Genomic DNA, 25,453 nt, shown 5'->3' with positions numbered 1-25,453 from the left:
TCAGAGCTAAAATCCAAATAAACAGGAAGTTAAAAAGCCAACACACGAAGCAGAATACACGGGAGTGACTTCAAAAATAGTATAGCCAGAAATCCATCCGCCTGCTTTTTTTTTTTTTATTACACAGAATATTCACATTTATGTTGTTAATATGTGATGAAAACATATTGATGGAAGTTTCCCTTTAAGGTGACCACAGACCTTAGATAACTGTCGGCTGAATGCTGCGAAAATGGGGAGGGAAATGAGATGCTGTCAGTCACCTCTGGTAGCAGCTTATCTGCCTTTAGAACAAAGCCTTGGCTATGCTGAAATCAAGCATACCCAACCCCCTGAGTCCTCTTTACCGGCACAATCTGAATGCAGATTTTATTTTTCATTAGAAAGACGAAAAAGCTTTTGCAACTATTTAACCCCTTAGTGACCAGCCTGTTTTGGGCCTTAATGACCAAGGTTGTTTTTTTTTTCTTTCTATTAGCGCCTTCCAAGAGTTTTAACTTTTTTTAATTTGAAGTCGATTTTGCCATATGGCTGTTTTTTGTAGGACAGGTTGTAGTTTAATGGCTCCATTTTGGGGGGCACATAACTTACCGATTAACTTTTATTAAATCTTTCTGGGAGGGAGATGGGGGGATAAAAAAAAAAAAAAAAAAAGTCATACTTGCCACTGAGTTTTTTTATTAATTTTTCAGTGTAAATAACATGACAACTTTACTCTTTGGGTCAGTATGATTACAGCAATACCAAATACATATAATTCTTTCTACTTTTGCACAATAAAAACCTCTCTTTAAAAAAAATTAAATAAGATGTTTTTTGCACGGCCACACCACCCATTTTTCTTTTTTTTTTTCTTTCTATGGAGCTATGAGGGCTTTATTTTTGTGGGACGACTTGTAGTTTTCATTGGTATCATTTTGGGGTGCATAACCCTTTTTGATCAATTTTCACTCCGTTTTTTTGGTGGCGAATAAGAAAAAGACAGCAATTCTGGCTTTTGTTTTTCTACTGCGTTCACTGTATGGGATAAATTACATGATAATTGTATAGTGCAGGTCGTTACAGATGCGACTATACCAAATAAGTGGGGATTTTATTTTTTGCTATTTTTTCTAATGAATAGCGTTTTTTTTAATGGGAATAGAAAATGCTTATTTTTTACATGGTATTGTATTTTTTTTTTTCTAACCATTTATTACTCCCACATGGGGACTATAATAGGCGATCTTTTGATCGCTTCCAAAATACATGGCACTGTTCATGCAGTGTCATTTATCTTACTGTCATTGCTACACAGCCATCTGCAGTCTGAGGCCTAACGAAGGCGCCAGGCCTTCTAGGACATGCTGCAAGCGGGCCTGGGGATTTCATTAGGCCCCAGCTTGTGTGAACAGACATTGGCACCCCGTGACCTCATTTGTGGTGTGTAGAAAAGGGAATACGCTTCATTTGTAACCGCTTTTATACCATGAGCGCTTTTAATTGCGGCATCCAAGGGGTTAAACAGCCTGGATTTGCGCTTCTGCTGGTCCAGGCCAGAAGAGCAGGACTCTGGCTATCATCTGAAAGCTGAGTCTCGTGCAGTCATTAGACTGGGTCGTACAAAGGCCATTGCCCCTTAGTGACCACCACGTGTATTGGTGATCACTAAGGGGTTATTCTTTAATGCATCTAAAATAAAATTTAAAAAAATGCATCAACCTTGCAAATAGTTTTGTGTGGTCTGATCCTGCAGTCATGTGTTACTCCCCTTCAGTCAGGTCACCTTCTCCAGGATCAGACCACACAAGGGTTTGTTTGTAGTCTGTAACCATGGAGACACACAGCTCTGCATAGGAGCTTTAGACATAAAACAGTACAACGGAAAGGACTGTTGAAGTGTAACTACCCCTTAAAGCAACCACTGGAAATAAGAGGGTGTAACTTCTGCCCATACAAATATGAATTTATTTACATAAACTCTGCATAAAAGGCTCTTTAGAAAGTGATGACCAAAATCCTCTCTGTCCAGAGCGCAGGAAATGCCCCTGCCAGTTCATTCAAGTCCATTATGACGCCCACAGAGGAAAGACTTGGAGTCTCGTTATAGGAAATTGAATCAGAAGTCCTAATTGTCACGTTGCTCAAGTTTCCGTTCTTTTCTTGGCACCCGTTTTCTTTGTCCCTTTTGTGTATTTGAAAGTACGTAGAGGGTTCTGGGTCTTCCTGAACTGTAATGGGAGAAGAGAATACACTTTAATATTTAGATAACACACTACAAGAGTATTAGCATTCAGGCATTGGAACCTACTGAACCACCGGATAAAGTTTTCAGCGCCACCTGGTGGCTAAACCATAATAATACAAAAAAAGTTATAAAAATTTGCCCAGATTTATGAAGCTGTCTAAAACAAAAATGGCATTGCTGCCCATAACAATCACAGTACAGCGATTGATTTTTTTTTTTTTTTACATCATTTCACAAATCTGCCCAGTCTCATTTAACCCCTTACTGACCAAGTGATTTCTTCCTTTATTCATTGTTACGTTCCAAGTGCTATAACTTTTTTATTTTTTTGTCTATATAGCTTTATGAGGGCTTGTTTTTTGCGGGACAAGTTAATGGCGCCGTTTATTAATTTTTTGTTTAAGTTATACATTTTATGGCGTTAATTTTTCAGTATAAATAACATAATATCTTTATTCTCTGGGTCACTACGATTACATTGATACCAAATAAATTTTTTTTTTTCAGTTTTACAACTTTTTTTTGCACTAAACCCCTTTTTTTTAAAAAAAAAAAAAATGATTTTGCATTGCCACTTTCCAAGAGCTATAACTTTTTTATTTTTTTTTCTATGGAGTTGTGTGAGGGCCTGATTTTTGCGGGTCAACTTGTATTTTTCATTGGTATAATTTTGGAGTAAATGGCGCTTTTTGACCGCTTGTTATTAAATTTTTTCAGTGGCAACAAAGAATAAATTAGCAATAATGTATTTTTTGTTTACGATATTAATGTGGTCTGGGTTGTTAGACGCGGCAATACCAAACATATGGGGGAGGTTTTTTTGCAATTTTTTTCATGAAAAAGCGTATTTTCAATGGAAAAAAAAAAAGTGTAAACATTTTTTTTATTGGATTTTTTTTTATTGGACATTTGAATAAATCTTTATATTTTTACCACTTAAAGGGCTTCTGTCACCCCCACTAAACTTTTTTTTTTTTTTTGCTTACTTATAATCCCTACACTGCGATTTATGGCTACATGATCTAATTAATCATTTTGGTCCAGAAGATTTAGTTTAAAACAAGCTTTTAAAATATGCCAATTACCTTGCTACCAGCAAGTAGGGCGGCTACTTGCTGGTAGCAGCCGCATCCTCCGATCGTAAAGACGCCCCCTCCACATTGTGATCGACAGGGCCAGGGAACGGGATCGTTCTCTGCTGGCCCTGCCTGTTTGCATTCAAAATCTGGCGATTCCGTTCCCTGGCCCTGTCAATCACAATGCGGAGGGGGCGTCTTTACGATCGGAGGATGCGGCTGCTACCAGCAAGTAGCCGCCCTACTTGCTGGTAGCAAGGTAATTTGCATATTTTAAAAGCACGTTTTTAACAAAATCTACTGGACCAAAATGATTAATTAGATCATGTAGCCATAAATCGCAGTGTAGGGATTATAAGTAAGCAAAAAAAAAAAGGTTTAGTGGGGTGACAGAAGCCCTTTAATAGTCCCACAAGGGGACTATAACAAACAACATTCTGATTGATTTTAAAATGCAATGCATTATCCCTATAGTGCATTGCATTTTAATATCAGTGCTATTCTGACATTGACATTGGAAATTACTCAAGGCTGGTCTGGGGACTACACGAGACCCCAGCGAGCCTTCATACACATCAGCACTCCGCGATCGCATTTGCGGGGTGTCGATGGGAGACAGAGGGAGTCTGCTCCCTCTGTCAGCATTTTACATGCAGCGGGCGCCATTGTAAAGTCTTAAACAGCCCAGATCGGCACCCCTGCCGGTCCAGGCTGTTAGAGCAGGGACGCGGCTCTTATGTAAGAGCTGGGCCCCCACTCCCCGCAGGACCCGTGCAGCACTTAGACTGGGCCGCCGTAAAAAACAGCGGCCCAGCCTAAGGCCCCTTAGTGACCGCCGAAAAAAAGGCGTATGAGTGGTCACTAAGGGGTTAAAGGGATTTTCCCACTTTCAACTACTTTTATATTGATTGCTTTTATTTTGACACCCATGACTGTAGTAGCTGTTCTGCAATAGCTCTGTGAATTGTGTGGCGGACTAAGCTGGTTACTGCAGTGCTGCTCCCATTGAAGTGAATGAGAGGTTCTACCAAACAGCTGATTGGCGGAGGTGTGGAGTGTCAGACCCCTGCAATAAGATATCAATGGCCTATCCTTAGGACCGGCTGTCAATATAAAAAGTAGTGGACAACCCCTTTAAGACATTGCCAGCATATTGTTATGATATGCCATCACAGTCCAGACAGTGGGGGTCTGATCACTGTGCCCACTACTGATCGCTGGCATCGGCACTAAGAAGGCGTCATGCCCCCTTCCGCTTTTGCTGGCTGTGCCCAGCGTTTGTCAGAGGCCACATAATCAGCAGTTCACTATAAATAGCAGACCATGGACATAAGGGGGTCATTTATTAAGACTGGTGTTTTAGACGCCGGTCTTAACCATTATAGCTGGCGGTGGATTCGACGAAGTTATGTAGAGACACTTGCCACTACATGACTTTGGCGTATCCAGCGCCAATCTAAATGTAAGACCTCTTCCTTGCTGGATTACATTAAGACCATTTTCTAAGCCTAAAACAGGCATAGAAAACGCCCATCTCTTTCCCCACCATGCCCAATTTTTTTTAGACCAGGCGTGAGCGGGGAAAAGTCGCAGATTGTGACGCAAATAACCATTGTGCCGCAATCTGCTCCAGAAATACGCCTAATAAAGGAGTATTTCTGGATAATAGGAAAGCACTATGGAGATCATTTAACTACCCTGCCACCGGGTTCTGGGGTCATGGATCCCCTTCCGTTGAGGAGCACTCACCTTTTTGGGTGGAGCACTGGAGGGACCCGGCTGCATCCTTTTCCTCTTCTTTTTCTTTAGTAAAGGATTTGCAACAGAGCGCAAGGAAGGGGGAACTGCAACGACAGAAATGAGGCGGCAGTCAATAAGGAGCCGCTGAGGAACATTACCACAGTGGTACCGTATACACAAGCAGCACTAAGGTCAGTTTTAGAAGAGTATGTAGTCTGGGAAACGCACTCCGCATGGGAGCAGAGTTTCCTGGATTGAACCCTGCAGCATCAGAATGGTTTATGATGCTGTGAATTCCTTCCGGACCACGAGACTGTTGAACTGTAGTCATATAATGCCCTGACTACTGTTCAGAAGACCTGCGGCGAGGCAGCAATTCACAGCATCATAAATCATTCTGATGCTACAAGTTCACTTAAAAAAGAAGCAGTGTTCAATCCGGGAAACGCTGCTCCCACGCAGAGTGAATACGCTCATCTAAAACAGACAGAAAGAGAGCAAAAATACAGGAGCAGTGGCATCCATTTTCTATTGTGTCAGAAAACGGATCCGTCCCCATTTACTTGCATTGTGAGTCATGACAGATCCGTCTTGCTCCACACCCCAGGATGGAAAGAAAACCGCAGCATGCTGCGGTTTGCTCTCCGGTATGAGAACGCAACCAAACAGAACGGAATGCATTTTAGATCATTACGTTATGTTTTGTCCCCATTGACAATGAATGGGGACAAAGGGGAAGCGTTTTTTTTTCCGGTATTGAGACCCCATGACGGATCTCAATACAGGAAAATATTAACGCTAGTGTGAAAGTAGCCTTAAATCTGAACAGGACGTGTGGACACATCTGCCTGGAAAAGCTGGGTGCTGAACTAGCGACATACTGGTCGTCACCCAGTTTTTTTCTAGAGTCTGAATCTGCAAACCTGCCATGTTATACGCTTATATGGGGAGGTCACCCATTACTGCAATACCTGGGAAGATCTGCTATTTCGAAGCCTGCAAGAGCCTGATGACATCTGGAGCTGTAATGGGGGCCGTACTGCTCGTCTCCCAGCTCTCTCAGAAACAGATATAACGAGGAAATGCTGCTTGCTGGCGATTTTACCGATTTCAGGAATCAATGCACATTAACAGCAATTCAGATTTCCCATAATCATCTAGAGTTAAAGGGGTTGTCTCATCTTAGGATATACCACCAATGTCAGGATAGGTTCAGGTTCTACAGATGGGACCCGCACCTATCTCCAGAACGGGGCCCCCGTAGAGAGGGTCAGCGGACCACTCATGCCCAGCATGCTCTCAATTCATTTCTATGGGAGTTCCGAAAAAAAAAGCTGAGCGAGCGCACTCTGCTGTTTTAGGAAGTCCCATAGAAATTAATGGAGAGCGCACTGCACAAGCACAGCCACCGCTCCATTCACTTCTATGGGACTGCCGGAGATGTAGGTCGGCCGCGCATGCACAGCTGCTCTCCGCTCACTTCATGGGTCCCATTCTCAAGACAGAGGCGGGACCCGCACCCATCTAATCAGGGGTGCACCTAGCCTTTCTTCTGCCCGAGGTGAAAAATTAAACGGCGCCCCAACCCCCCACGCCCACTTCTTAACCTAACCCCTTCCCTCCTGCCCTATTGTTAAAGACATACTTGGAAAACTTGACATACAGCGCTACAAAACATACAGGGTCATACAGCGCCACATACTGTGCCCACTGCGCTTCCAATACTATACTGCAGAATCAGAAAATCCCCCTTCTGCCGTGCCCCTACCTGGTGCCTCACCTCGCCTCATTGGTGGTGCACCCCTGTATCCAATATTGGTGGCATATCCTAGAGACAACCCCTTTAAGCACACTTTTGGGTCGGGTCCTACTATTCTATACACACAGGTGTATGTGCACAGCAGAGGAGCCATGGCTGGAGGACACTAAATTCTGAATGTGAAGCCTGAGGACTGGAACATATATGATAGTAGCTACATACAATGGCATTGATGTCTGTGGTTGCTGCCATGCAATTAATTATTAAAGAGCCCCTTTCAGCAGGATCAACTCCATTTGATCAGGCATACTGTGTGATGGGGTTGATTCTGCTGATTAAAATCCTACTTGCCTTGTGTAAAATTGGGAAAAATATAAAAAAAAAAATTTTTTACGCAAATCAGGCTCCTCGGTGCACCTCCACCCCCCTCAGTGCCCTTTTTACTCGGGAATGCTGCAACTGATTTTCACAAGACAGGTGTCATTTTAACCAGCATGATCAACCCTACGAGGCAGTACCACTGGTTTAAGAGAGTTGATCCTGATGACAGGTGCTCTCTAAGCACACAGCAGCTGCAATGTACATATATATGGTATTCAAAGCATCTTCTAAATGTTAAAGACTAAATGCGGTCCGCAAAAACAGACCCGCAAAAAGTACGGATGACATCTGTGTGCATTCCGTATTTTGCAGAACGGAGCAGCTGACCCCTAATAGAACAGTACTATCCTTGTCTGTAATGCGGACAATAATAGGACATGTTGTATTTTTTGGGTGGAACGGACGTGAGGACCTACGGAAACGGAATGCACACGGAGAAACTTCCGTTTTTTGGGCAGAACCATTGAAATGAATGGTTCCGCATACGGTCCACCATAAAAAAAAAAAAAACTGACACAGGCCCTAATAGAGTGTCAGTATAAAGGAATCGCACATTTTCAGGACTTTGTAACCTGTTTCATGTCTTATCTCACGCCTTCACCGCTGTCTGTCCGGTTCTCATGCCCTCCATCAGCGGGGACCCCTCTCTATATACTATCAGAGTATTTGGCCAGTGATGCGGCACCCTGCGCTACATCTGGACTAATTCTTGATTTATTTCCCAGCAGGTCATTCAGCCCACGCGTACTTAGGTAATCGGGAACATTTTTCAGATGAGGTTTCACTATTGCAGGGTGCAGAGGTCTGTCATGACGGAGGAGATTGAAATCCCTTGGGTTATCTTCAAAATACGTCTGTTGGGACCAAAGGAAAGAGATTAGGAAAGTACAATCAATGTTCCATTTATCACACCCCAGCAATATCACGCAAAATGGAAACGGTTATAGGAGCCGCACACACCAGCCAATCAGATTTCAGCTTTTATACTTGCAGGGTAGGTAGAAAGATGGGAAGAGGAGGTCTGATTGGTCGTTATGGGAAGCTGCCTCCCTTTTGGGTAGGGTAAGATTTAAAGGGGTACTCCAGTTGTTAGAAGTTATCGGGGATAACTATTAGATCGATGTGGGGGTCCTACCACTGGGACCCCAACTGATCCTGAGAATGGGGGCCCCGTACCACCTGCAACCGCCCTGAAATGAGCGGAGCAGCCGGTCTGGCATGCGTTCGGCCACTCCATTCATCTCCATAGGAATTCCGGCGTTAGCCGAGTACAGCGCTCATCTTCATAGAAATTAATGCAGGTGGGGGTCCCAGCAGTAGTATCCGTTATCCCCTATCCCTGTGATAGCGGACCTCCGGAACTTCAGCTGTGATAAAACGACGACTTTCAAGATATACACTTGTTCAATGAATGGAGCATGCTGGGAGTCGTAGTTTCACCACAGCTGGAGTGCCAGAGGTTAGCCATCACTGCCCTATCCCGAGGATAGGCAACAATTTCTAACAACCAGAATACCCCTTTAAATCGCTCACAAACTACAGTTCATAAGAATGTATGATGTCAATTACAAATGATCGTAGTCCGCTTTTTTTTATATTATTTTTTATTTCTTTTGATAGGACTACAGAGAAATTAGAACAATTTCCTGGAAGGCGAGGTGACCACCATGACTTGTTTTATAATACTCTGTATGGCTAATCTGTAGTGGTGCGGTACTATCCTGTAGAAAACTGATCGACAACCTCTGCAGGCGCTGATCTACAGGTTGTCACCCAGCTTTCCCAAAAACAAAATCGACCTGATGAATTTTTGACAGCTTGCAGGATAGGGACGAGCAAGGACTAATTTTATGCCCCTCCTCAATAATGCTGTAACAACGCATTTTAGGCACGGGCCTGCTGGTTTTGCACTCTGTATTAAAAGGGAAGGAAATGTATAAAATTCTGAGCTAAAAACAGAAATAGACACACTCAGCAGGAACAATGAAATCATTATAGACATCAAAGATTAAAACATCAGCCACCTGTCCCTACTAGACACAGTGACCTGTACTCCTGCTGATAAGACCCGTCTGCGGTGCCAGCTGCCGCAGAACATTGCAGGAGGAGGCACAGAAATCGGGTTATGTAACTAACTGTGGCTATGATGTGAAGGCCGGTCATGGAGGACACACGGCTGTGACTCATCCAGTAACCTCAGCTGCACTTTATATATGACATGTGAAAGGGCAGAGATGACATACATGAATAACTGCTAACTTAAAAAAAAAAATTTGAGATAGAAATGAGAATTATTAAAGGGGTTGTCCCATCTCAGCATAGTGCTATAATGTCAGGACAGGTGGGACCCAGACCTATGTCCAGAATGGGGCCCCAAAAGTGGAGAGCACACCACACATGTACAGGAGTTCTGAAAATAGTCGACCACTGGTGCTGCTATTTCCAGCGTTCCACATTGGCGAATGCCTGCAAAGAGACAGACATGCAAACAGCTTCCCCATGTCTGCAGATTTAATACTGTGCCCGAGGACGGGGTTTACGCCCTGTACGTCTATTGTGAATTTACATGGCAGACCACGTTGTGCATACATGCCAACATGAGGTATAGAGAAGAGGCACACGGGTTGGGTAGAGGAGATACAATTTCAATTCTGCAGTATTGTCATGGATTGGTTCTCACCTTTAATTTCTCGGAGTTGAGCAGTTCTTCCTTTATCTCCTTCAGACGAGCTTCTTTGATGGCTTGTTTAGTTACAGATCTCATTGCATCCTGTGGGAGGAAGTCACATCACATATGATACAAGCACACAGAGGAAACCCGTGGCCTAGCAGACCATGCTCTTACAATACGGCACTGCCGGGAAACTTAAGTCCAAAGTAGGCGCATGGAAAGACACAAATCCATTAGAAGGGAACGCGTCATCAGAAAATGACCTATTGTTTATAACACTTTAAAGGAGGTTTAATGATATTACTTTTAATTTTCCATATCAAAATATATATATATATTTATTTTTTTTATACAAAAATCAGTTTTCATCACTAAGCCAAATAGGCGCCACTTCTTGGTCTGTACAGATCACTGCAGTTATCTGCTTATTACAGGCAGGTTTAGAATGACAGATATCTATTCCTTCCTTGTACAATGACCTCTGCACAGGACACAGAGCATGCCTAGAAAACTCTCCCATAGAAGTCAATGAGGTCCCCTCCTGACCATTGTGTCTATGGCCCATGGGGCTGCGGTAAAGCAATTTTCTTAATGCTTTCTATATGCTGTTAAGAACAATCCAGGAAAGATGGCCGCCCCCATAATCATGTTCAGGAAATAGAAAATAACTATATAGATAGAGATATATATATATATATATATATATATATATATATATATATATATATATATATATATATATATATATATATATTTTTTTTTTTTTAGGGCTGCATGATAAATCGAAAAAATAATTGGCAAATGCGATATGGCCGACCCGAAAATGCCGCGAGCGATTATATATAAAAAGGGGCCCCGCACACATAACTGCCTTTTGCGTGTAAAGTGTTTTACTAGTGTGTGTGTGTGTGGGTGAAACACTCTCTCTCCTAACAGGTCCGGCCTCTGTACTCACTATGAATGCAATGCACTGCAGCGAGGTGGCCGGCGCGTGACTGACGTCACTTAGTAACGCTCCTCCCACTTCAGGAAGCAGGAGCGTTACTAAGTGACGTCAGTCACGCGCCGGCCACCTCGCTGCCGCTCGCTGCAGTGCCTTCATAGTGAGTAGAGAGGCCGGACCTGTTAGGAGAGAGAGTGTTTCACCCACACACACTAGTAAAACACTTTACACGCAAAGGCAGTTATGTGCCCAGTTTAGGACACATGAGGGGGACCAGCATAAGATGCTATATGTCTTAAGCTGGCCCCCCTCATGGCCCTATGTGTCCTCCACACATCCCCCTATAACAGTGCTATCCACAGGTCCCCCATATAACAGCGTCCTCCACAGGTCCCCCATATAACAGCGTCCTCCACAGGTCCCCCATATAACAGCGTCCTCCACAGGTCCCCCATATAACAGCGTCCTCCACAGGTCCCCCATATAACAGCGTCCTCCACAGGTCCCCCATATAACAGCGTCCTCCACAGGTCCCCCATATAACAGCGTCCTCCACAGGTCCCCCATATAACAGCGTCCTCCACAGGTCCCCCATATAACAGCGTCCTCCACAGATCCCCCATATAACAGCGTCCTCCACAGATCCCCCATATAACAGCGTCCTCCACAGATCCCCCATATAACAGCGTCCTCCACAGATCCCCCATATAACAGCGTCCTCCACAGATCCCCCATATAACAGCGTCCTCCACAGATCCCCCATATAACAGCGTCCTCCACAGATCCCCCATATAACAGCGTCCTCCACAGATCCCCCATATAACAGCGTCCTCCACAGATCCCCCATATAACAGCGTCCTCCACAGATCCCCCATATAACAGCGCCCTCCACAGATCCCCCATATAACAGCGCCCTCCACAGATCCCCCATATAACAGCGCCCTCCACAGATCCCCCATATAACAGCGCCCTCCACAGATCCCCCATATAACAGCGCCCTCCACAGATCCCCCATATAACAGCGCCCTCCACAGATCCCCCATATAACAGCGCCCTCCACAGATCCCCCATATAACAGCACCCTCCACAGATCCCCCATATAACAGCACCCTCCACAGATCCCCCATATAACAGCGCCCTCCACAGATCCCCCATATAACAGCGCCCTCCACAGATCCCCCATATAACAGCACCCTCCACAGATCCCCCATATAACAGCACCCTCCACAGATCCCCCATATAACAGCACCCTCCACAGATCCCCCATATAACAGCACCCTCCACAGATCCCCCACAACACAGCGTCATCCACAGATCCCCCATATAACAGCACCCTCCACAGATCCCCATAACTATGTCATACCCAGCCGCGTCAGCGGATCATATGGGAAAATCCAAGCAAATAGACCTCTAGCACAATTCCTTTAAAATATCGCATCGCATATCGTTATCGCAATTTTTAGGGCCCTAATCGCACAAAATTCCCATATCGTGCAGCCCTAATATATAATTAATAAATATATATATATATATATCAAAAAAAAAAATACAATCAGAAAAAAAAACAGATTAGATAAAAAGGAGATGTGTTGCCATCAGATCAGATACATTTTCGGCGAAACATTTTCTTTAAGGCTACTTTCACACTAGTATTAATATTTTCCGGTATTGAGATCAGTCATAGGGTTTCAACACCGGAAAAAAAAAAAAAACGAGATTTTTGTATAACTTACCAGTAAAATCTCTTTCTCGCTCTTTCCTTGGGGGACACAGAAGACCTTGGGTATAGCTCATCTCCCTAGGAGGCGTGACACTAAGTGAAAACTGTTAAGCCCCTCCTCCACAGCTATACCCTCAGCCTGGAGAGAGAGACTGCCAGTTGCGTGTCCAAGCAGTGAGAAAAGGCAAAGACCAACAAGGAACCAAAAAGCCAACTACCCAACGGGTAACAAAAACTCGGAAAACGCACAGAGAAAAAACAATGAATGGGTGGGTGCTGTGTCCCCCAAGGAAAGAGCGAGAAAGAGATTTTACTGGTAAGTTATACAAAAATCTCGTTTTCTCGCCCAGTTTCCTTGGGGGACACAGAAGACCTTGGGACGTTCAAAAGCAGTCCAAAAGGGGGAGGGACCACAGCACCAAGGTGAAGCACCCGAAAGGCATCAATGAACCGCCGCCTGTAAACCCAGGCGGGGTAAGGCAGCATCCGCCAAAGTCAGAGCATGCACCCTGTAGAAACTCAGTAAGGCGTGCAAGGCAGACCCGTGGCCACCGTGCCCAAATGCACAGCCGAAGCCCAATGCCTCCAGCCCAGGAGGCACCGACCGCTCTGGTGAAAGGAACGGTGACACCAACGACAGAATCCTGCCCTAGGTGCGGTAACCTCAGCAATAGCCAATCTGATCAAGCGGAGGAAAACCACCCTGGAGTCTGTCAACCCTATGCACAGACCTCCTGGAAACCCAAGAGGCCGAACGTCTGCAAGAGTCGGAGATCTCCAAGTAAAAACGGCAAGGCCCAAACAACGACCAAATAGGTGAGGTGTTGAAGCGAAAGGCAAACACCACCTTCAGAAGGAAGGAAGAAACGGGATGCAGAAACAGCCCTGACCTGGAAAAGACAGAAAGCTTGTAACAACAAAAAAGGCCAATCTGGCACCCGTCAGAGACACGACCGATACGGAACACGACCGTACAGGACAGAAGGGATAGAGAGAACTCCTGTAACGGCTCCAAGGACAAGATTGGAGCGCCGAGAGCTCAGAATACAGTCCCCAGGGCGGTACCGAAGGACAGTACAGAGGAACCAAAGAGCCACTCCGAGGAAGAAGGACTTGGCAGGCCAGAGGGCCGGGAACGCTGGAAGAGGAAGAACAGCGCCGACACTTGACACCTCAAGGAAAAGACAGAACCATGGGGAAAGAACTTCAGTGTGGGGAATGCACAGCTTCCCACAGAACCCCAGTCAAAAAAAAAAAAAAAAAAAAAACCTAAGTCTTACGACAGATCCTGGACGAAACACAGCCAGGAGCGGACAGTCGCCTGGCAAGCAGGCGAAAACCCAATGTGATCAGGCGCAGACCAGTAACACGGGCAGAAGGGTCGACAAAACTAGCCCCGTCGGCCCTCAAACAACGTTGTCCCGTATCCACCCGAGTGGAGGAGCAGAGGACAGAGGGAAAGAACCCAAAGGATCCACCAGACGCCAGGGGAAGGCAGGCTAAAGTCCATGCCGATGCAACCACGTTGTACAGTCCCGGTGAGGGAGACCAAAGGACAACCTGGACCGAGGTAGTCCCCCCAAGACATCGAGAAGGTAAGTCTACATCAGGACCATCGTCTTAGAACGGGCCACGCAATCTGCACTCAGTGGGGGGACAGAACGCGGTAGACTCGGTAAATAGGCACACAGCTAATACAGCCAGCGTGAACAAGGGAGACGGTACGAGGCCAAAAGGAACACCGGAACCATCCACATGAACAAACATGCTCTCCCCAGAGGGGAGGACCGTGAAAATACAGCCTCCGAAGGCTGGCGAGAAGCCACATCGGAGTGATTCGTATAGAGCGGGAGCCGAACAAAGCCGGCGAGATAAGGCCGTCGAGACAGAGGCCGACAACACACCCTCCAACCGAAAGGAGGAGTGGGCAACAGGGAAGCCATAGGACAGCTCAAAAGCAGAATCCGCTACACTGTGAGACGCCCAGTCCACCGTCTCGCAGAAGGCGAATACCTTGAAGAACCCAAGGCGGAGGTCCCCGGACCTGGGTAATCCAGCACCCAAGAGAAGTCGGGTGACCTTCCCGAGAAGAGCAGCCCGAACCCGGTAGCAGATCAGACAGGAGCGTAGAGGCGCCAAGAGGAAGGACTCATACCACACTGCATCCGAAGAGGAGGAAATTGCAGCAGGCAAGGGAACCACAGTCCTGCCAGAGTCAACGAAGAATTCGAGAGGCGCCGCAGACAACAGCACTCTCGACCATGTGACCACTAGCGCAGGGAAGTAATGCCGCAGAAGGACGCATGGGCATGCATCTAGGACCCACGAACACTCCCTGTCAGCTCGGTGCAGCAGAGAGCAAAAGAGCCTGTCCGGTCAGGAGGACAGAATGAACTCCCTAGGGACGAGTGCAAGGCTGGCGGCAAGCATCGTCTCCCAAGAAACAAAGGTATGCCGCAGGAAGCAGGTGAGGCATACGTACGAGCAGCCCCGTAAGCAGCGAGAAGGCCAACCCACCTAGAAAAAAAAAAAGGGGGGGGGGGGGGGCTCGTCCCAGAGTGCCCCAGCATGTACGGAATTGCAAAGTGCAACCTGAAAGGGAGTTATGCACAAACCTAGCATAGCATGCGAAGGAACGCAATCAGCCCACCCCGAAAGGGGGGAAATTGTACCTGGCCAACAGCAGACGGCAAGAGTGCAAAGACCCGTCCCAAAAGGGAGTGATGCCTAAGGCCATACCTACTTCAGAGAAGCAGGACATTACCCTATATTCCAGCAGGAACGCAGGAGGTCCACCTAGCGAAAGGGGAACATGCACAGGGATATCCTAGCATTAAATGAGTGTGCAATAATACACCCAACACTGAACTCAGCGAGAGTGCAACTACTCTGCCAATGAAGGGGGACATGTACAAGTCCAGCACAGCCATACAAGGACAGCCGTGAATCTCATGAGCGTGCCAAATTCTGCCCTTGAAGTGAGAGGTGGTCATGCACAAGGCCAGCACCGTAACCAATGGAAGTGCAAGCGTCCCACCCATGTTAGAGGGCCATTCTCCTGGCCAGCAATGTATCCGGTGAGAGTGTAGCACAACGCCCAGAAAAAGGGAGGGTAAAGCACATGGCCAGCATCTCATCCAGGGAGAGTGCGAGCACACCGCCATGCATGGGAGTCATACACATTGCCAGCAATGTACTGGCAAGAGACAAACACAGTCACTAAGGATGCGTGCATGTCGCCTGAGGAAGGAAGGCATGCCCCGGGCTGGCAGAGAATCCAGCAAGAGTGCGTACACCGCCTACGGAAGAGGGGCCATGCATATGGCCGACAGCGGATCCAGCGAGAGCGCAAGCACCCTTGCACGTGGCCAGCAACGTACCTGCGAGGAAACAACCAACGACAGAGTCAGCGAGTGCGCAGCATTCCACCAATGGAAGGGGGACGTGCACATATCCAAAACCGTATCCGGCGAGAGTGCAGTATTCCGCCTAAAAAAGGGGGTCATGCACATGATCGGCAACAGATCCAGTGAGAGTGCCGCGTTCCGCCCAGGAGGGGGGTCACGCACATGGCCGGCAGCGAATCCAGTGAGTGCTGCGTTCCGCCCAGGAAGGGGGTCCCGCACAGGGCCGGCAGCAAAACCAGAGAGTGCAGCGTTCCGCTTATGGAAGGGAGTCGTGCACATGGCCAGCACCGTATTCGGTGAAGGTGCAGTATTCCGCCTAAGAAGGGGGTTATGCACATGGTCAGCCAGGGGGAGTGCAGTAGCCCGCCTAGGAAGGGGGGGAATGCACATGGCAGGCACCATAACCGGAGAGACGATGAATGCTGCCTACAGAAGGTCCGAATGCACTTGGCCAGCGCCGTATCCTGGAAGAGGCAAGAAAAAAAACCACCTAAAAGGGGAAATGCCCTAGCAGCGACGCAGGCTGGGAGCGCAACACCATGCCGCCTGTGGAAAGAGGACATGCAGACATGCAGCATTACTGATGAGGCTGCAGCGTCCTGCGCAGCCCAATAGAAATCATGATCAATTATTAATTATTTTATCATTATAAAACTTTTTTTTTTTTTTTTTTTTAATCTAATTTAAAACCCAGCCTCTGAGGCTAAAGGGGAGCCACTATATAGGGGCCCTGAGAAGACCAGGAGAAAAAAAGGAGGGCTAACTATACAGACCCACTTGTGGGAGCCGGCCTGTACCCAAAGGGTTAACAGGGATCCGGCCTGGAGGGCGGCGTGCGATCCCCTGGGGGCGGAGGAACCTCCAGGCGGGAAAAAATCGCGCCTGGAGAAGTTCCCGCCCCCTCCACCAGAGACCGGAAAATTGCGGCCTAGTAGGCCGCGAAGCCGGGGGCTAAAGTTGCGGCGTCCGGCCCGTCATACCGCCGGGACCTGAGGCGGAATGGCGGTTCAAACCGGCCGCGGGAGCCCACCCCGCAGGCCGGTCGGGATTGCGGCCCAGCAGGCCCGAAGCCTGGGACCAACTAGCGGAGCCCCGCCGACCGGCACCTGCTGGGGCATAGTCAAGCCCAATGCGGGCCGCGGGAGCCCACCCCGCCGGCCGAAAGAGAGGGGGGCGCGGAGTGCAGTTCTGCCGGCCGCGGGAGCCCACCCCGCCGCCAGAAGAGACAGGAGGGCCGGAATGGCGGCTCGCTGGCCGCGGGGGCCCCTCCGCCGGCCGGAAGATACAGGGGCCCGGAGTGGCGGTTCTGCCGGCCGCGGGAGCCACCCGGCCGGCCGGAATAGACAGGGGCCAAAATGCGGTTTTGCCGGCCGCGGGAGCCCACCCCGCCGCCAGAAAAGACAGGAGGGCCGGAATGGCGGCTCGCTGGCCGCGGGAGCCCACCCCGCCGGCCGGAAGAGTAAGGGGTCCTCCTTACTCCACTGCAGCGTCCTGCCCCTCCGGTAAGCCCAATGTGATCAGGCGAAATGGGGGGGAAGCCCAGATGCCAGGGGGGGACCCAGAGACGGAGAGCTCAGGATATAGTCCCCTCACTAGCAGCATGTCCCATGAGGCCAGGAGAAAAGAGGAGCAGATTGCCGCACAGCGGCACCCCAGGGGCCAGCCTATGTCCAGCAGGGGAAGGGTCCAGAGGCCCAGTATGGGGGTCAGGCACGCAGGAGACCATTGGGTGGGGGACGTAGGGCTGGAGAAGCCACTCTCTTACCACAGCCGTCTTCACCCTCGGTCCATTCCAGCAGGGTCGCCCCTTCAGCTACTGGCACCGTAGTGGCAGGACGCTGGAAGAGGGGCTTGGCGTGCGGGCGACCCTTGTGCTGGCGGGATGCAGGGGAGCTGGGCTGCCCTGGTCCACCTTGCCTTCTGTGGGGGAGGCAGCAGTGCGGTGACCGGCACTGGCGCAGCTCAACCCCGGGAGAACAGAGAGGTCTAGTGCGTCTCTGTTGTCCCTGATGATCTGGAACAAAAAGAAAGAAAAAAGTAAAAATCTAAAAATTTAAACAAGGAGAAAAGAGCCCTGCAGAGCAGGGAGTGTCTTGCCTCCTTGGACACTAAGCAAAAACTGGCAGTCTCTCTCTCCAGGCTGAGGGTATAGCTGTGGAGGAGGGGCTTAACAGTTTTCACTTAGTGTCACGCCTCCTAGGGAGATGAGCTATACCCAAGGTCTTCTGTGTCCCCCAAGGAAACTGGGCGAGAAAAACTTCCGTTTTGTCCCCATTCATTGACAATGGGGACAAAATATAACTGAACAGAACGGAGTGCTTCAAGATGCATTCCGTTCTGTTCTCATACCGCAGCATGATCTGAAACAATAGAAAACGGATCCGTCCCCCACTGACTTTTAATGGAGTTCATGACGGATCTGTCTTGGGTATGTTAAAGATAATACAATCGGATCTGTTCATAACGGATGCAGACGGTTGTATTATCTAGGGATGAGCGAGTCGACTTCGGATGAAACATCCTAAGTCAATTCGCATAAAACTTTGGTCCAATACTGTACAGTTTTAGAATGTATTGGCTCATATGAGCCGGTTATTATTTCGCGAAGTCTCGTGTGACTTCGTGTTATAACTTTATAGATTAATTTTTACTGCAAAAAAACATTCCCCGAACTCTGGTTCGGTTCCAAGGTACCTTGGATTATTTATTTTTTTACAGTAATAATTACTCTATCAGTAACAGAGGCGTTTTTGCTGAACACTGCCGGATCAGGCAAAAACGCTAGTGTGAAAGTAGCGATCAGCACTGTACTTCCATGTATTCCAGTGAGATAGACTGTAATTTATCACCATCAGAGACATATTGCTGGTGACTATTTCTATTGCTGCTTCAAAGGGAGGCATCCAAACGCACTCTCGTGTCCTCAGCTATACTGGACTTACCCTGCAGCGATAGCGAAATCCTTCCACCTCTTCCATGCGAAACCTGTAAGGACGCAGCACACACTCCTCAGAGCTCCCTGTAAGAGAGGCGTGGGACGGGATATTACTATAGCGGAACTGGAATTGCACTGCACAACTCTCAGAAACCCTTTCCCTGAAATTCTAGTTACTTTACATCAATCAGCTACTACGTACCCTATAACTGTATACGGGGAAAACACTGAAAATATTAACGCTTTCAAGACAGCACTTTTTTTTTGTTTTTTCACTCCCTGCTTCCCAGAGCCATAACTTTTTTATATTTCCGCATGCGGGCTTGTTTGTTGCAGTACAGGCTGTACTTTCTAATGGCACTATTTAATATTGCATATGATGTAGTGGAAAGCTGGAAAAAAAAATTCTAAATAGGGTGGAATAGGAAAAACAACAACTCTGAGGCAGTTTTATGGGTTTTGTTTTTAGTGTTCACTACATTCTCTGCACCAATATCACATTTATACACATTCTTTCTTGTGTTTTAATACTTAAAAAAAAATATATTATCCTTTCATCGCCATATTCTGAACCCTACACCTTTTTGTTTTATATCTAAATCTATTTTCAGTGATAAGTTGGGGTGTGCATGTTTTTTTTGATCAATAGTTTTTTGGGGAAGGGAAGCAAAAAATGATATTTACTTTTACCAGTAATTCGATTTTCCAGAGTCCATGATAGCACCAGGAGAGAGGGTCTTCTGCCCTGGACAGGAAACCCACAGATATTTAAGAAGGAGGGGCCTCTCCATTCCTCAGTGGTCTTCGGGTGCGATGCGTGCGGTGAACGCATTGCACCTGCACTGAATCCTGACCCATTCACTTCTATGGGGCTGTGCACATGAGCAGTGATTTTCACGCATCACTTATGCGTTGCGTGAAAATCGCAGCATGCTCTATATTGTGCGTTTATCACGCACCGCAGGCCCCATAGAAGGGAATGGTGCTGAGTGAAAATCGCAAGCATCCGCAAGCAAGTGCAGGTGCGGTGCGATTTTCACGCATGGTTGCTAGGTGACAGTCTATTCACTGTATTATTTTCCCTTATAACACGGTTATAAGGGAAAATAATAGCATTCTGAATACAGAACGCTTAGTAGGTGATCAGTTGAGGGTTAAAAAATAAAAAAAATTAACTCACCTTCTCCTCTTGATCGCGTAGTTCCCGGTCTCTTCTTTACTTCTTTAATGATGAACTACCGGCTAAAGGACCTGTGATAACCTCAGATCACATGCTCCAATCACATGGTCCATCATCTACACAACACCGAACCCAAACCTGAACTTCTGTTGAAGAAGTTCGGGTCTGGGTACCACAGTCGTTTTTTTATCACGTGCGTGCAAAACACATTGCACCCGCGCGATAAAAACTGAACATCGTAACGCAAACGCATTCAAAACTGACTGCAATTGCGTACCCAATCACCGGGTTTGCAATATACCTGGGACGCATCCGGACCTAATCCTGACGCGCTCGTGTGAACCCAGCCTTAGGGAACTGCATGTTTGACTGGAAATAGACATTTTTCTGTCCGTCTCTTCTCCCTTCCTTGACCAAGTCTGGAGAATCTCCCATTGAAGGCTCCTGGAGGGAGCCTGAGCCCACGGAACCGCTGGAATGCAGGAGGTTAAAGATCCCAGAGCTGACATGCCCCTTCTGATCGACAGAGTAGGATTCTGAATAAGTTGATGTATCACTGACATCATTCTCTGGACCTTTTCTGGAGGCAGAAAAGATTTCCGAGATGTAGAATTCAATAATATGCCCAGGAACTGTTGAACTTTGAGGAACCATTCTGGATTTTTCCGCATTGATTATTCACCTCAGAGAATTCAGATCACCTGTGTAATCTGGGTGAGACAGGCGTGTTCGGACTCGGCTATGAAATGGTCCAGATACGGTACAAACAGGATGTCTTCCAACAGGATTCCAAAGGGTAGTACCTGGAACTGAAAATGTCTCAGACATTCCTGCATCTTCAGTGCCACTCTCAGGAACCCCTGAAGAGCCGGGTATATTGGGAGATGGTAATATACGTCCCTGATGTCCAGGACCACCATATAACAGTCGTTGTACAGGAGGTCCACTACTGACTTCATTGTCTCCATTTGGGATTTTCTGTATACTAAGAACTTGTTTAACTTAAGTTTATGGTGGTTCTAAATTCTACATAGTTTTTATTTTGGTTTTTTTTTACCAGAAAAAGGTTGGCGTAAAAGAGATAAGCGCCTCTTTTCAAATAAAAGTTTCTCTACCTCCTTTTCTAGAGCCTCCTGAGCCCTCGGGCTTACCCTTTCTTTCTATCTCCTGTTTTTTCAAGAATATTGTCCAAGGCAGAACAGAACAAGTATTTCCCTTCACATGGAATATTACATAGTCTATTCTTAGAAGCCACGTCCCCCTGACCAATTCTTAAGCCAAAAGGCTCTGTGAGCCTAATTAGCCAGGGAAGATTAACGAGCAGATAATCTAACCGCATCGGCAGAAGCATCTGCCAGAATGTCAGCTGCTTTGGCAATAAACGGGATAGATTCTAATAGCTGGTCCCTAGGAGTATTATCCTTAATCTGGTCCCCTAACTGCTTAACCCACAAGATAAGGGCCCTAGCAGTACAAGTGGCCGTTATGTTTGGTTTAAGGCAGGCATGTTCAAACTGCGGCCCTCCAGCTGTTGCAAAACTACAACTCCCAGCATGCCCTAATAGCTGTACGCTATCCAAGGCATGTTGGGAGTTGTAGTTTTGCAACAGCTGGAGGGCCGCAGTTTGGACATGCCTGGTTTAGGGGAAGCCCCTGCTGACTCCCATGTTCGCCTTAGGAAGCTATCTACTTCTCCTGTCCATGGCGTCTTTAAGCTGCCCTAGGTCATCAAAAGGCAAAGATGATCTGCGTGATACTTAAGCAATCGGTACGTCATTTTTCGGTGCGCGGTCCCAGAGTACTGAATCCGCAGCGTCAAAGGGGTATTTGCGTTTTACAGACGAGGAAATAAAAAGGAGATTTTTGTATAACTTACCAGTTAAATCTCTTTCTCGCCCATTTTCCTTGGGGGACACAGACCTTGGGTATAGCTCAGCTCCCTAGGAGGCGTGACACTAAGTAAAACTGTTAAGCCCCTCCTCCATCAGCTATACCCTCAGCCTGGAGATAGAGGCTACCAGTTGCGTGTCCAAGTAGTGAAAGGATAACAACCAATAACGGAAACAACCAGCCAGCAACCCAACGGGGCGCCAGACCATAACCCTGTAACCAAACACAGAAGGGTGGGTGCTGTGTCCCCCAAGGAAGAGCGAGAAAGAGATTTAACTGGTAAGTTATACAAAAATCTCCTTTTCTCGCCCATTTTCCTTGGGGGACACAGACCTTGGGACGTTCAAGAGCAGTCCAAGAAGGGAGGGACCACAAACCCGAGGCGGAACACCACCAGAGCATCAGGAAACCGCTGCCTGCAAAACCAGGCGGCCCAATGCAGCATCCGCTGATGCATGCGTATGCACCCTATAGAACTTTGTGAAAGTGTGCAGAGAGGACCAAGTGGCTGCTTTGCACAACTGTTCAGCCGAGGCCCGATGCCTCTGCGCCCAGGAAGCTCCGACTGCTCTGGTGGAATGAGCAGTGACGCCAAAAGGCGGAGGCCTGCCCTTGGCTCGATAAGCCTCAGACACCGCCAGTTTAATGAAACGGGCAATAGCCACCTTGGAGACCGCCAACCCTTTGCGCGAACCCTCCGGAACCACAAACAGGGAGTCCGTGCGCCGAAAGGACCCGGTGACCTCCAAGTAAATCCTCAACGCCCTGACCACATCCAGACGGTGCAGTTCCCGTTCTCTGGGGTGGGAAGGAGAGGGACAGAGCGACGGAAGGACGATGTCCTCATTGATGTGAAAGGCGGAGACCACCTTTGGCAGGAAAGTCGGGACAGGCCGAAGCACAACCTTATCCTGGTGGAAGATCAGGAAAGGTTCGGAGCAAGAAAGAGCCGCTAACTCCGACACCCGTCGGAGAGACGTGACGGCCACAAGAAAGATGACCTTGCAGGACAGAAGGCGAAGGGAGACCTCCCGTAAAGGCTCGAAGGGGGCTGATTGGAGCGCCGAGAGCACCACATTCAGGTCCCAGGAAGGAACTGGAGGGCGGTACGGCGGAACAGAGTGAGCCACCCCTTGTAAAAAGGTCTTAATTGGCCCTAGAGGGGCCAGGGGACGCTGGAGAAGAATAGACAGCGCCGAAATCTGACCCTTCAGAGAACTGAGGCACAGCCCCAGGTCCAGACCCGACTGGAGGAAGGACAGGATTGTGGGAAGAGAAAACCGGAGAGGTGGGATGCTCCGGGACTCACAGAACCCCAGATAGGACCTCCAAACCCGATAGTAGATCCTAGAGGATACGGGCTTACGAGTCCGGATCATGGTGCGGACTACGTCCGCGGAGAAACCCCGTCGCGTTAAGACGGCGGTCTCAATAGCCACGCCGTCAAACGTAGCGAGCCTAAATGCTCGTGGAAGATCGGTCCCTGAGAGAGAAGGTCTTCCCTGGAGGGCAGTGGCCACGGTGCGTCTGCCAACAGCAACATTAGGTCGGCGTACCAAGACCGGCGGGGCCAATACGGGGCGATTAGAATCGCGGGGACGCCCTCTGCCGCGATCCTCCGAAGAACCCGTGGCAGGAGGGGAAAAGGAGGAAAGACGTACAGAAGGGAGAATTCGCGCCACGGAAGGACGAGCGCGTCGGCGCCGTATGCCTTCGGGTCCCGTGCCCTGGCCAGGTATAGGGGGACCTTGTGGTTGAATTTGGAGGCCATGAGGTCCACGTCGGGGCGACCCCAGCGAAGACAAAGGGCTTCGAACACCTCTGGGTGCAGGGACCATTCTCCCGGGTCGATGGTGGACCGGCTGAGGAAATCCGCCGCCCAGTTGTCCACCCCCGGGATGTAAATCGCAGATAAGGCCGGCACGTGCGTCTCCGCCCAGAGGAGAATGAGGGTCACCTCTTGCATCGCTGCAGCGCTGCGAGTGCCTCCCTGATGGTTTATGTATGCCACAGCCGTGGCATTGTCCGATTGGATCCGAACAGGGTGGCCCCTCAGCAGATGGGTCCAGTGTCTGAGGGACAGAAGAATCGCCCTCAGTTCCAGAATATTGATTGGAAGTCTGGACTCCGATAGAGACCAAACGCCCTGGACGGACCGGGGAGGGAAAAACCCCCCCCCCACCCCCGTAAGCTGGCATCTGTGGTAATCACCAGCCAGTTCAGTGGAAGGAAGGACTTCCCCCTTAGAGGGATATGCAACCACCAGCCGAGGGAAGCTCGAGCCAGGGGAGGCAGAAGAAAGGTCCTGTCCAGACTCCTCAGTGATTTGTCCCAGGCCGACAGAATTGCCCTCTGAAAGGTGCGGGATCGGAATTGTGCGAACGGCACCGCTTCGAAACAGGCAACCATCTTTCCCAACAACCGCATGCTGGATCTGAGGGAAGGGCGGTGATGACGGAGGAGACTGCGAACCGACCCGCGAAGGGCCAGACGCTTGTCCGACGGAAGGCGGACCTCCGCCAACTCTGTATCCAGGAGCATCCCCAGGAAGATCAGCCGTCTGGAGGGGGTAAGGGAAGATTTGGGGTGGTTGATAATCCAACCGAACCGCGTCAGGGTCTCCAGAGTGAGTTCCACACTGCGGGATGTCTGAGAGAAGGAGGGTGCCTTGACCAGGATGTCGTCCAAGTATGGGAGAAGAAAAACACTTCTTGAACGTAGAAGGGCCAAGACAGGGGCCAGGACCTTGGTGAACACTCGAGGAGCAGTCGCCAGACCAAAGGGAAGGGCGACGAATTGGAAGTGATCGTCCCCCACCGCAAAGCGCAGGAAGCGGTGATGACATGGAGCAACCGGAACGTGGAGGTATGCATCCTGAATGTCGATTGAGGCCATGAAATCCCCTCTTTCCAGGGAGGCCACTGCGGACCTGAGAGACTCCATCCGGAATCTCTGCAGTCGGAGAAAACGGTTCAGGCGTTTTAGGTCCAAGATCGGACGCACTGAGCCTTCCTTCTTGGGAACCACAAAGAGGTTCGAGTAGAACCCCCTGAACCTTTCCGTCGGAGGCACGGGGGCGACGACACCCTTGTCCATTAGAGAGTGAATGGCCGCGAAGAAGGCGGCCACTCGTACGGGATCTCGCGGAGGACGGGATCGGAAGAAACGGTCTGGCGGAACGGACGCAAATTCGATTTTGTATCCGCAAGATACAATCTCGAGCGCCCATGCGTCTGAGATGTGGGCCCGCCATACGTTCCTGAATAGGAGAAGGCGGCCCCCCACCCGGGTGGGTGGGGGCGCACCTTCAGGCAGAGGGCTGCTGGCCTGTGGGAGCCCGTGCAGGCTGGGACTTGCGCCAGGTAGGTTGCGTCCGAAAAAACGGCTTCTTGCGTCTATCCTGGGCTGGGCCAGAGGAAGAAGAACTGGCCGCGGGTCTAGACCCGGTGGGCTTGCGAAAGGACCGAAAACGGGACGAACCAGCGCGACCACGGGGGGCGCCCATTGGCCTGGACTGGGGGAGG

At 48.7% G+C, this 25,453-nt stretch overlaps 1 protein-coding gene across 1 annotated transcript in view; it reads right to left on the bottom strand.

The window, feature by feature from the left end:
• Nucleotides 1-661: 661 nt before the first annotated feature.
• Nucleotides 662-25,453, bottom strand: part of DDX56 (DEAD-box helicase 56) — a 41,812-nt gene continuing 17,020 nt past the window's right edge. Inside the window, exons 10-14 of the mRNA XM_044279184.1 lie at nucleotides 18,867-18,943; nucleotides 9,864-9,953; nucleotides 7,932-8,037; nucleotides 5,053-5,147; nucleotides 662-2,210 (exon numbers count right to left, since the gene is read on the bottom strand). Coding sequence (XP_044135119.1) covers nucleotides 2,124-2,210; nucleotides 5,053-5,147; nucleotides 7,932-8,037; nucleotides 9,864-9,953; nucleotides 18,867-18,943 — 455 coding nt within the window. The 3' untranslated portion in view covers nucleotides 662-2,123. The remainder of the gene's footprint in view (nucleotides 2,211-5,052; nucleotides 5,148-7,931; nucleotides 8,038-9,863; nucleotides 9,954-18,866; nucleotides 18,944-25,453) is intronic.

This window comes from Bufo gargarizans, chromosome 2 (genome assembly GCF_014858855.1).
Source record: "Bufo gargarizans isolate SCDJY-AF-19 chromosome 2, ASM1485885v1, whole genome shotgun sequence".
Classification (NCBI taxonomy): domain Eukaryota; kingdom Metazoa; phylum Chordata; class Amphibia; order Anura; family Bufonidae; genus Bufo; species Bufo gargarizans.
This window is presented reverse-complemented; position numbering and strand designations above follow the sequence as displayed.